The sequence below is a fragment of the Pongo pygmaeus genome, chromosome 9 (assembly GCF_028885625.2).
Source record: "Pongo pygmaeus isolate AG05252 chromosome 9, NHGRI_mPonPyg2-v2.0_pri, whole genome shotgun sequence".
NCBI lineage: Eukaryota > Metazoa > Chordata > Mammalia > Primates > Hominidae > Pongo > Pongo pygmaeus.
The window spans coordinates 17,696,349-17,709,200 of record NC_072382.2 but is presented as its reverse complement, the minus strand read 5'-3'; the positions used below and the strand labels follow the sequence as shown (position 1 = coordinate 17,709,200).

The following is a 12,852-nucleotide window of genomic DNA, read 5'->3' as shown; positions in this document are numbered from 1 at the left end:
CTGACCCTTAGCCAATTTCAAATTAGCATACTGCTCTGCAAAAGCCATCAGGGCTTCTGTTGTACATCCTAATGGTGGACCCAGGAGTATCCTGGTAGCTCTTTATTTTCACTTTGACTCTACCTGCCTTCATGGGCAATTCCTGTTAAGAGACTGAAGATTAATACTTTTCCCATAATGCTATCTTCCTAAAAGTATTTGCTTGGGAGTAAGTACATGTGATAGCTGTTACTAGAGAGTAGCAGTAAATAGGAGAGATTGGGAATCAGGCTTATTTTAAGCAGGGCAATAAAGGGGAACGTTTGGGTAAGAAAGTATGGATATAGAAAAGAACATCATTTTTTTCTCTGAACCTTTGAAACTCTCCCTTTCCGATGTTTTGTGTCCCATTTCCTGACACCTGTGTTTCGTCTCCTTTCCAGAGATGAAGTACAGCTGAAGACCGCCTACAGCAAATCCAACGGGCAGCCCAAGAGCTTAGGCTCAGCCTCCCCTGGCCCAGGCCAGCCACCTCTCAGTAGCCCCACGAGGGGAGGAGTCAAGAAGGTGTCAGGGGTTGGTGGTACCACCTATGAGATTTCGGTGTGAGCCTTCGGCGCCTCCCCTCCCCAACGCCTCTGCGCCTACACCAAAGGGCCCCAGGTGGCCACCTTCCTTCCCTCAAGGGGCTCCCCTCCCGTGCATGGACATTTTTTAAACCACCGATTCCAAGAGGATGAGGAGTGTTTTCTAAAATGCAGTGGGGTTGGGGAGTCGGAGAGTTGGGGCCCTGAGACTGGGGTAGCAACCCCCCCTTTTATCTTTTAAGACCTTCCCTTCCTTGATCCCTGGACCAGACTCAGTGGACATTTGTGCAATTGCTCGCCCTGGAGGGAACCAGATCATTTTTAAACCAGAAATAATTTTTTTTATTATTGTTACGGATTCTATTTTTTTCCTCTTCTGCGTTACCAGGTGTGTGTGTACATATAATATATATATATATATTATAAATATCAAAGAAATTATATATCTATCCTGGGATGGGAAAATGAGGGAGGGATACATATACGGAGGGGGATCTTACTCTTCCCATTCCTCAGACCAGCAGGAAAAGGGGAGATGTCAGTCTTTTCCCTGTGGTTCCCTCTCATTTGTCCCAGTTACTAACTAAGGAAATAGCATCCTCTGCTGGTGCTAAGTGTGATTAGGAAGAAGCCTGGGGAGAGGCGAGTCTGGGATTTTGGTCACAAGAGGGAAGGACTTGGAGAGGAGAATTAGTTTTCTAGGCTCATTGGCATTTAGTTTCCCTAGGAAAGGGGTCAAAACTTCAAGACACTGGTGGTGGTGGGAGATCAGGAAAATAACTTGGCCTAGCTCAAACAATATTGGATAATCCCCTCCTTGGGGGAGAGGGATTAGAGTGGGCTCCTACTGGCCCCTTGGAGCCTCCCCTAGCTTACACAGTTAACTTGATTTTAAAATCCAAGGCCAGGAGAGAAGAATCCAAAAAGCAATATTTTTCATCACATGCCAAAAATGGGGGATAGAGAGGAGGAGTGGCAGGCCTAGGCCCCTCCGATTGTCCCTTGGGGGTTACCCCTCAGCCCACCTCACTATGGTGCTGGGTAGAGGGGATACCTGGGTTCTAACCTCTAAATAGGGGAGATCCCAGCCTCCACAAAGAGGCCCTTTTGTTTTTTATTCTGATTAGCCATTTTAAACCAACGAGGAATAAAAAGAAATCCTGATCTAACCAGCGCCCCCTGACTTGTGTTGTTTTGTCTGGTTGAGACAGGGTGAACGACCTCTGGTGGTAAGTTATCAGTGACAACCTCATAAACTCCTCTTGTCCCAGCCCATCTTTAGGCAAGACTATAATGAAATTAGCCACTTAACAACTAAAAAAATAAAAAAGAAAGAGACCCAGTGCGGTGGCTTATACCTGTAATCCCAGTACTGAGGGAGGCTGAGACAAGAGGATCACTTGAGCCCAGGAGTTCCAGACCAACCTGGGCAACATAGTGAGAGCCTCCATTTCTAAAAACAACAGGTCCTGTTTTTATTTGGGTGATTTACTTCAAAAATTCCTGAAAAAAGGACTCTTGAAATCACCAAAACTGCTTGTTATTTGAAAGCTTAGAGAACTCTTAAAAGTTGTTTCTTTCTTCTTTTAAGAGATAGGGCCTCATTCTGGTTGCCTGGGCTGGAGGGCAGTGGCACAATCAGATCACTATACCCTCAAACTCCTGGGCTCAAGGGATCTTCCCACCTCAGCCTTCTGAGAAGCTAGGACTTACAGCTGCATGCCACCATGCTTAGCTAATTATTATTTTTTTTTTGGTAGAGATAGACTCTCAACCAATTTTGCCCAGGCTGATCTCGAACTTCTGGCCTTGACCAATCCTCCTGCCTTGGCCTCCCAAAGCACTGGGATTACAGGCATGAGCCACCATGCCCAGCTACAGTTGTTTTTTAATACAGGATTTAGTCTCTGGAAAGTAAAGCTAATTTTGGAAACAGCCAAAGGTGAGATAGTAACAGGTATGAAAGCCTGTTGAAAGCAGGTTAACTAGATACTGGTGTTAGTTCAATTAGATATATTGCCTTTTATTGGACAAAAGCTGTGCTCTAATTTTAAATAGGTATCCTTAGACGCTAAATCTCAAGCAGTTGACCAGAACCCTTTAAAAATTACTCAAAATTTAAGAATATAAACTCTTAGTCGGGCGTGGTGGCTCACACCTGTAGTCCCAGCACTTTGGGAGGCCGAAGCGGGCGGATCACAAGGTCAGGAGATTGAGACCATCCTGGCTAACACGGTGAAACCCCATCTCTACTAAAAATACAAAGAATTAGCCTGGCGTGGTGTGGGCGCCTGTAGTCCCAGCTACTTGGGAGGCTGAGGCAGGAGAATGGCGTGAACCTGGGAGGCGGAGCTTGCAGTGAGCCGAGATCGCGCCACTGCACTCCAGCCTGGGTGACAGAGCAAGACTCCGTCTCAGGAAAAAAAAAAAAAACACACACATATATATATATATATATATGTATGTAAACTCTTATTTGGGTGCAGTGGCTCACGCCTGTAATCCCAGCACCTTGGGAGGCTGAGGCGGGTGGATCACCTGAGGTCAGGAGTTCAAGACCAGCCTGGCCAAAATGGTGAAACCCCGTCTGTACTAAAAATGCAAAAATTAGCTGGGCGTTGGTCATGGGTGCCTGTAATCCTGGCTATTTGGGAGGCTGAGGTGGGAGAATCACCTGAACCCAGGAGATGCAGTTTGCAGTGAGCTGAGATTGCACTACTACACTCCAGCGTGGGCGACAGAGCAAGACTCTTTCTCCAAAATTAAAAAAAAAAAAAAAAAAAAAAAAATATATATATATATATATACACACAAAAATTAGCTAGGTGTGGTGACACGCACTTGTAGTCCCAGCTACTTGGGAGGCTGAGGTACAAGAATCACTTGAACCCAGGAGGCAGAGGTTGCAGTGAGCCGAGATCATGCCACTGCACTCCTGGGCAACAGAGCGAGACTCGGTCTCAAAAAAAACAAAACCAAACCAAACCCAGCAAACTCTTATTCTGAAATCCTGGATTTAAACCAGCTGAATGAGTGGTTTTCCACCCACTGATTCAGGAACAACCTTGGCTTTCACGGCAACAGATTTTAACTGTGTGTTAAATTTAAAGTCAGATTACATTAATTCAGGTTTTCTCATGGATGTTTTCAGTTACCTAACCAGCTGGAAAAACTGAAAGTTTTTTTTTTTTTTTTTACATTTTGATGGGTTAGGCTACATTTTGTTGCTGTTTCAGAAATGTTTTCACATCAGCTAAATAACTTTATTGTCTTAACTAAGGACCGAAGCAGGTCAAAAGTTCTTGTAAAGAGAAGAGAAGCATTTACCTTTGCTTGCCAGAAGTTCATCTCAAAAGATCACAGGCTTCTGACCTAAGAACCAACCTTGTTGAAACACATGGGTGACTGTCCATGTGTTTTCAGTTGGCTATTCTGTTTTGACACAAAATTGACCTAGAATACACTGTTGAGCCCTACCTAGATCAGCTCTTCAGATGGAGCCTGAGATCACCGAGGCGCTTGGTTCTCAACATAATGGGCAGAGTGTTACGTGTCTACTGTGGAGTATTAGTAAGCTTGGGTCACTTTTCATTTTGGTTGGTTCCCTGCCTGCTAGTGAGATCATGTAATGACAAGACCCAAATCCCCTCAAGTCTTAGCAATGCCTTGTCTTAAATCCTGATTCACAGAAAGGCACATACCTCTTAACAGGCAGTCACACTTCAGCTGTTTGATAAATGTAATTTTTTTTTTTTTAAAGAAAAACAGAACAAGTCCTAAATCAGACAAATTGCACAAAAGAGAGAGAAGAAAATTGTAAGCTTCCTGGGAGAGGAAGAGATGTCCATGAGAAAACCAACTGGGATGAGCCTACAAAAGCATGTCCCTCTCTCTCCTAATTTACTCAGTCTCAACTGAGCCCAACAGGAGCTGGCCTCTGTCCCAGCTGCAGGATGCTCCCAAGGCAGTGTCCAAGAGCCTGGAAGGCAGCTTTTATCAGCAGGTTCAGTACAGCAGGAAAAGCCATCATGGCAAAGAGTCCAGTGGTCCTGTTAGCGTAGGCTGCTGCTGCTGCTGGCCTGGGAGCTGCCCATACCTGGGTGGTCTGGACTATGTCGGTTCTAGGGGAGAAAGAAGGAGGGGTAAGAACAACCAGGAACTAGCCTTGGCTTTGATCAGGCTGTACAGGAGAAACCTGCAACCTGCCTTGGGTTTTCAATCTCGGGTCCAACTTGAGGCAAAGAACTCTTTAGGGTATTTAGGACAGGGGTGAGATCTGGGGAAACTCACTGGGTTGTGGCAATAGGCCTCTACTCTACCTTCTTTTTCTTCTTCTCTTTCTTCTTCCTTTTCCGTTCAGGATCCTCTTCTTTTTTCTTTTTCTTCTTCTTGTGATCTGAGTCGGATGGTGTTTCTGTAGGAGACATTAGGTACCTATCACCTGTAAAGCTCAAAATCCCTTACTGTTATGAACCACTGAAGACTAAAGGAAAATCCCAAGTCGGGGCAACTGCTTTTGTCCAAATGGCCAGAAAGGATACAGAGGTGCTGCTAGAGTCCCTGTCCCAAGTCCCAAGAGACCACAGTACACTGGTTTCTTCTTCAGGGGAATTTAGGAGTCCAGAGCTCCATACGGAACTTAACTGGGTTTACCTATGGAAGTTCAAACCAGATTCAGAAGGTCAGGTTTTTTTTTTTTTTTTTTTTTTTGCTTTGAATAGAACTGCTTCTTACCTGGGGGGACAGGATCCTGGGTACGGCTCTGTTTGTGCTTGTGCTTATTCTTCTTCTTGGGAGGCTGAATATGCATCAGACGACACTGCTCCGGCAACTGAAGGAACCAAAGGAAGGTCCGGGTGAGTAGAGGGAGGAAATCTCTCCTGCTCCTATCGTCCATTCTGCTCCATTATGAAGGAACAGACTTGGAGAGAAAAACCATCTCCATGTTTAGGCCTCCCCATTTGCCTTCTTCAACAGGACTCACCGGGCCAGTGTGGAGGCGGAAGCCGGCCAGCATGGTCCCTGTGATAGGATTAAAAGAGCTACTGAGAATAGGGGGCTTCTCAATGAGAGAGCGGAGGCTGCTGTTATCATGGGAACCAGGCAGATCAATCATCCCTGGCAGGTCAGGCAGGAAGTTACTTAGCTTCTCCTTCACCTTCTTCCCACAGAATTTATTATAGGCTTGTTCCAAGTTGTAGTGTGTGATCAGATTCGTGCTGCCTGTCAGCTCTGTGCTACCTAGACAACGCAGAATAAAAATAAAAAAAGATCAGTCTTCAAAGTAGACCCAGGGAGTGAAGGACTATATATTAACCTAAATAAGACATTTTTTAAGTGCAGATTTTAAAATTTATTTTTAAAGAAACAGAGCAGGCCAGGTGCAGTGGCTCATGCCTGTAATCCCAGAACTTTGGGAGGCTGAGGCGGGCGGATCACGAGGTCAGGAGATCGAGACCATCCTGGCTAACATGGTGAAACTCCGTCTCTACTAAAAATACAAAAAATAGCCAGGCGTGGTAGCACGTGCCTGTAGTCCCAGCTACTCAGGAGGCTGGGGCAGGACAATCACTTGAACCCAGGAGGTGGAGGTTGCAGTGAGCTGAGATTGCACCACTGCACTCCAGCCTGGATGACAGACTCTGTCTCAAAAAAAAAAAAAAAAAAACAAAACAGCAAAAGTAAATAACATGAAAAATATAATACAACACAATGGTAGGTTCCAATGGGAAGGGGAAAAACAGGCAAAAATCCAATAGGGCAGAGACAGGAACTGCTCTAGCCCAATGAAGGAGACACTCCACTCTCTTAAGATTAACTGGAGTTGATATACATGATGCTTGCTTCGTGGTAAATGCTGTTCTGAGTGCTTCTCATAAAATGTATTAGTGAAAAATTATATTCTCTGACACAGCCAGGAAAATACGACCTCGCAGCTCAGCTACAACCATGCTCAGGGGGCCAAATATGACCCAGTGAGTTAAGGGTCTTGTCAAGGACTTTTTTTTTTTACTAGCAAGAAACACTAATCACCTTTACATAAGAAAAGAACTGGGAGATTTTTCTAGCTACCACTGCCTAACTTGTTACCAACATCTTTATTCTTCCTCATGATACTGAGTATGATGCCTTGCCTAAAAGGAATAAATGTTTTTTGTTTTTGAGACGGGAGTTTTGCTCTGTCGCCTAGGCTGGAGTGCAGCAGGGTACGATCTTGGCTCACTGCAACCTCCGCCTCCCAGGTTCAAGTGATTCTCCCAAGTAGCTGGGATCACACACACACACCACCATGCCTAGCTAATTTTTTTCTAGTAGAGACGGGGTTTCACCATGTTGGGTAGGCTGGTCTTGAACTTCTGACCTCAAGTGATCCGCCCCCCTCGGTTTCCCAAAGTGCTGGGATTACAGGTGTGAGCCACAGCGCGCGTCCAGGAAGAAATGTTTGATTAGAAGTCAGCCAACTAATGGCCAGGCGCAGTGACTCACGCCTGTAATCCCAGCACTTCGGGAGGCCGAGGCGGGCAGCTCATTTGAGGTCAGGAGTTCAAGACCAGCCTGGCCAACATGGTGAAACCCCGTCTCTACTAAAAATACAAAAATTAGCTGGACAGTAGTGGCACACACCTGTAATCCCTGTGAGGCGGAGGTTGCAGTGAGCTGAGATCAGGCCACTGCACTCCAGTCTGGGAGAAAGAGTGAGACCCTGTCTCAAAAAAACAAAACAACAAAAACAAAAAGACAAGTCAGGCAACTAGAATTATTCTGGCTGTCTTCCATGCCTCAGTTTCCTCTTATCTGTGGAATGGAATAATAGTTATCTTACATACGCATAATTTTCTCCCAAGGTTCAAATGAAAATATGCTGAAAAGCATAAAGTATCAGGCCTGGCACAGTGGTTCATGCCTGTAATCCCAGCACTTTGGGAGGCCAAGGCAGGCAGATCACCTGAGGTCAGGAGTTTGAGACCAGCCTGGCCAACATGGTGAAACCCCATCTCTACTAAAAATACAAAAATTAGCTGGGTGTGGTGGCATGCGCCTGTAGTCATAGCTACTCGGGAGGCTGAGGCAGGAGAACTGCTTGAACCCGGGAGGTGGAAGTTGCAGTGAGCTGAGTTTGCACCACTGCACTCCAGCCTGGGTGGGAGAGTCAGATTCCATCTCAAAAAAAAAAAAAAAAGTATTATATATATGCAAGGCACTATCCATATAAATATTGCATGGCTGATTCTTTTTTAAAAAATATACATTTATTAGTAACTATTAATAAGGACCTAGTAGCAAGGGTAGAAATGGCTAACTACAACTTCATTTGTAATTATGATAGACACAGAGGGTACAAATGACAAAAATGGCTTGTTTATAATCATTCACTTGGGAAAACTGAGGTACTGAACTGTAAGCTCCTTGGAAGCACAGACAATGTCTTGTTCATTCATGTATCGCTAGTGCCCAGCACAATACACACATTAGGTGCTTAATAAATATTTATTAAATAAACAAGGCACTTTCCCTCTATACCTCTAGGCCTTACTTCATCCTTTTCCTTCCCTTTACTACCAAACAACTCAGAAGACTGAGTGAGGGTAATGGCAGGAGACCCAATGTCACAGTATCTCCTCATAACTCTGGGCACTGCCTCTTGCCATTACAATCTTCTGAATTTCCCCTGCTCTGCCAGCTGTCCTCTGTCCAGATGGTTATCCTTAAGGCTCAGGTGAGAAGGCAGTCTGTGCTTTTTCTAAACTCTAACTTTAGAGTCCAAATTCCAGTTTTGACTATTCTACAAAGATTACTTTTTATATTTATTTATTTATTTTTTGAGACAGTCTCGCTCTGTCACCCAGGCTGGCGTGTAATGGCACGATCTTAGCTCACTGCAATCTCTGCATCCTGGACTCAAACTGCTTTCCTGCCTCAGCCTCCCAGGTAGCTGGGACTACAGGCATACACTGCCATGCTAGGCTAATTTTTGTATTTTTTGTAGAGACAGGGGTCTCCCTATGTTGCCCAGGCTGGTCTTGAACTCCTGGACTCAAGCTATCTGCCTGCCTCAGCCTCCCAAAGTGCTGTGATTACAGGCATGAACCACCCTGCCCAACAAGATAAAAAAAAAAAATTTGTTTTGAAATTCCAAATCTTGCCAACATCACTCAAGGCTTCTCTATTTCAATCCATGGCACCCACATGTTCCAGATATTTTTGGAAAGCAGTACTCCTCAGTTCACAAATCTTACTGGTTTCTTTTTGCCCTCAGGAGAAAGCTCAAATTCCTTTGACTGGCACTCAAGGCTAATTACATCTTACTCCAACTTAGCTTTGGGGCATCATCAACCACTACTCTTCTAAGCAAAATTTCTGATCCATCCAAATGGATCTCCTTATTGCCTCAAAAAAAAAACACCCCTCACATTATTTCATCTTAGGAAAATTCTTCCTAATTTTTCTTCACCAACATGAATTATTCAAGGTCTAGCTCAAGTGACATCTTATTCTCACTGTCATTTTGGATAGCAACACACTTTGAAAACCATTAGGTAGTTCTTAATATTGATGGCTAAGATATTGTTAATTGCTGTTGTGAGGCATGAGCACAAAATGAGATGGAGTTGACAGGAAGTATAGTCACTGTCCTTAAACCACAAATTTTACATTCCTAACTAAACTCCTTGAAAAGCAATGACCAGTATTACTAATCTCTCTCTCCATCTCACTCGCCTCATACACCCAGCATTTGCCCAGAACAGATATTCGATATCTGTCAACTGACTGATACAAATAGCTACTACATCAGAATAGGGAAGGCAAAAGAAAGATTAAAAGAAACCGCTGGTGGACATCAACCACTAACTAATCCAAGGGATGTCAACTTCTCCATGTTTCAGTTTTTTCAATTATAAAATGTAGATAGTAATGCTACCTCAAAGGGCTATTCTAAGTATTAAATACTACTGCATATAAGTGTGTTGTGAACTTCAAAGTACTATACCAATATTTGTTGCTATTTCTCTCAAGTCATGACGTGGAAATAAGACTTGAAACAATGAAAGGCATCTGGGAGGCTGGGCGCGGTGGCTCACGCCTGTAATCCTGGCACTCTGGGAGGCCAAGGTGGGCAGATCACCTGAGGTTGGGAGTTTGAGATCAGCCTGACCAACAGGGAGAAACCCCATCTCTACTAAAAATAAAAAATTAGCTGGGTGTGGTGGCACATGCCTGTAATCCCAACTACTCGGGAGGCTGAGGCAGGAGAATTGCTTGAACCTGGGAGGCGGAGGTTGTGGTGAGCTGAGATTGCGCCATTGCACTCCAGCCTGGGCAACAAGAGGAAATCTCTGTTTAAAAAAAAAAAAAAAGAGGCATCTTGGAGACCAAACATGTCCAAAATAACTCTTGATTTCCACCTCTTCAAACTTGTTCCTTCCTCATCTTCCAAGTCTCCATACCCATACACCCAATTATTCAAGCCGAAAACTTAAAAAGGCATCAATTCCTCTATTTCCTTCACTTCTATATACAATATATATTTTTAATTGAGACAGGGTCTTCCTCTATCATCCAAGCTGGAGTGCAGTGGCGCAATCATGGCTCACTGCAGCCTCAACTTCCCGGGCTCAAGTGATTTCTACCACCTCAGCTTCTTAAGTAGCTGAGACTACAGGGGCATGCTGCTATCCCTAGCTAATTTATTTTTATTTTTTGTAGAGATGGGGTCTCATTATGTTGCCCAGGCTAGTCTCGAACTTTTGGGCTCAAGCAATCCTCACACCTCAGCCTCCCAAAGTGTTGGGATTACTGGCGTGAGCCACAGCACCTGGCCCTATATTCAACTTTTCAACCCTGTCAGCTCTACCTCTAACATCCTGTATCCATTTACTTCTCTATGCCCTGCTATGCCCTGGTTCAAACCATTATCTTCCCTGGACTACTGAGCAGTAACTTCTGACTAATTTCCCCACTTTCTATTTGTCATGTGGCTGCTTAAATGATTATAAATAAGTACATTTGACCAAGTTCCTGTGTTAAAATGGCTTTCCTTGGCTGGGCACAGTGGCTCAGACCTATAATCCTAGCACTTTGGGAGGCCAAAGCGGGAGGACTGCTGTTGGCCAGGAGTTCAAGACCAGCTTGGGCAACACAGTAAGACCCAGTCTCTACAAAAAAATTTTAAGTTAGCCAACTGTGGTGGCGCATGCCTGTAGTCCTAGCTACTTGGAAGGCTGAGGTGGGAGGACAGCATGAGCCTAGGAATTGGAGGTTACAGTGAGCTATGATTATACCACTGCAGTCCAGCCTGGGTGACACAGTGAGACTTTGTGTCTATAAAAAAAAAATTTTAAATGGCTTCCTTTTGTATTTACAATCTAAATGCCTTTATTGCTTTATAAAAGCCTCTGACTAACTCTCCCAGCTTCATGTCTCTCCCTAACACTCTTTCCTTTTGTTCACTTCACTGGAGTCCAACTGATTTTCTGTCCCTCAGATATTCTAAGCTTTTTCTCACATCAGCGTTTCTGACCTCATTTCTTGTATCTAGAATTATCTCTTCCTCCTGTCCATACATGGCTGGCCCTTTGTCTATGCTTACATTTTAGTTCAAATGTTAGCTATGTGCAGAGAGCATCTCTGGCCACTCTAGCTAAAGTAGTTCTGCCCCTCAATTTTTTTTTTTAAGAGACAGGATCTCATCTGTTGCCCAGGCTGGAGTGCAGTGGCACAATCTTGGTTCACTGCAGCCTCGACCTCCTGTGTTCAAGCGATTCTCCTCCCTTAGCCTCCTGAGTAGCTGGGGCTACAGGCATGCATTACCACGCCCGGTTAATCTTGTATGTTTTGTAGAGACTGGGTCTCGCCATGTTGCCCAGGCTGGTCTCAAACTCCTGGGCTCAAGGGATTCTGCCTCGGCCTCCCAAAGCGCTGGGATTACAGGCGTGAGCAACGCGCCTGGCCACCTTCAATTCTTTATCATGTTTTCTCTTCCTAGCATTAACCACTTTCTGACATTATCTCGTTTACAATGCCTCTTCCACTGAAATGTACATCCCAAAAAAGGCAAGCATCTTGTCAGTCTTGTTCACAACTGTCTTCAGCATTTAGAAAAGTGCTTGGTACATAGGTACTCAAGAAAATAATTTTTTGAATGAAAAGAGTTTGGTTCGATTTTTATTCCTTTTTTGATCAGACCAGGAAATGCCGGAACCTTAGAAGGAAGAATGGCAACTTGCCCCAAACCAATAGCAAGTCTGTGGGAGACCTGTAACTAAAACTTTGGGTCCCCAAAGATATTAAATAAGGCCTCTCGAGTTCCAAACTCAGACCTTGGATTTTGTTTGTTTGTTTTGAGACGGAGTCTCGTTCGCCCAGGCTGGAGTGCAGTGGCGCAATCTCGGCTCCCTGCAACCTCCGCCTCCCGGGGTTCAAACGATTCTCCCGCCTCAGCCTCCCGAGTAGCTGGAATTAAAGGTATACGCCACCACGCCCAGGTAATTTTTGTGTTTTTAGTGGAGACAGGGTTTCATCATGTTGGTCAGGCCGGTCTCGAACTCCTGACCTTAGGTGATTCGCCCGCCTCCGCCTCCCAGAGTGTTGGGATTACAGGCGTGAGCCACCGCGCCCAGCCCTAGGTCATTTTTTAGGGAGACACAAACCAGTGTCAGGGACAGAGCCTGGACATGGTGCAAAAGACAGTAACGGAGATGCACCGCGCCCCTGCCCACCATTCATCCCTTTGGTTGAATTCAGCTCATCAGGCTGAATTCAAGTCATCCCTCTGCTTGTGAATCCTAACAGCGCTTCCGACTTTGGGCTCCACAGTCCGGGTATGCGTTGCCTAGGTTACCCCGCACCTCTGCTAGCCGGCTGAGAGCCACGCCCATCACCTCCTCTCTAAGATTTGATTGGCTGGCTTTGGCAAGGCCGAGTACTCACCTGGCAGTTCCCTCATGAGGTAAAAAGGGCCACAGCCAGCTCCAGACTTGTCCGCGCCAGGAGGGGCCGTGGCCGCGGTGGGAGGCGGGGCCGTGCCGGGTCCCCCGCCCGGAGGAGGCGGTGGCGGGGGTGGAGGCTTTCCTGGTCCGAAGCCGAGTGCGGTTGGGGGCGGTGGTGGGTCAGCCTGAGCCCCGAACAGTGCCGTGAAATTCTCCATCGTACCCTCCGCCCCGGCGTTGTCTCGGTGTCTGGCGTTGGTAATTTTCATTGGACAATGCTTTCAAGGAGTACCCCCCCTCTTTCTCAAGGAGCCGCTTGTCATTGGGTGCCTCAGGCACCGCCTACCTTGTTTCAACAA

General features: G+C 45.5%; 2 protein-coding genes across 5 annotated transcripts in view; one reads left to right on the top strand and one right to left on the bottom strand.

Moving 5' to 3' along the window:
• Positions 1-1,735, top strand: part of ZDHHC5 (zinc finger DHHC-type palmitoyltransferase 5) — a 33,177-nt gene extending 31,442 nt beyond the window's left edge. For all 4 annotated transcript variants that reach the window (XM_054438302.2, XM_063671807.1, XM_054438303.2 and 1 more), the window contains one exon: positions 423-1,735. In XM_054438302.2, the coding sequence (XP_054294277.2) occupies positions 423-588 (166 nt within the window). In that variant the 3' untranslated portion in view covers positions 589-1,735. The remainder of the gene's footprint in view (positions 1-422) is intronic.
• A 2,552-nt stretch (positions 1,736-4,287) lies between these two features.
• MED19 (mediator complex subunit 19) lies at positions 4,288-12,852 on the bottom strand. The gene is made up of 5 exons (XM_054438300.2): positions 12,495-12,852; positions 5,551-5,807; positions 5,301-5,397; positions 4,886-4,980; positions 4,288-4,687 (listed from the first exon to the last, which is right to left on the bottom strand). The coding sequence occupies exons 1-5, from the start codon at positions 12,760-12,762 to the stop codon at positions 4,619-4,621; spliced, it is 786 nt and encodes a 261-aa protein (XP_054294275.1). The 5' UTR covers positions 12,763-12,852; the 3' UTR covers positions 4,288-4,618.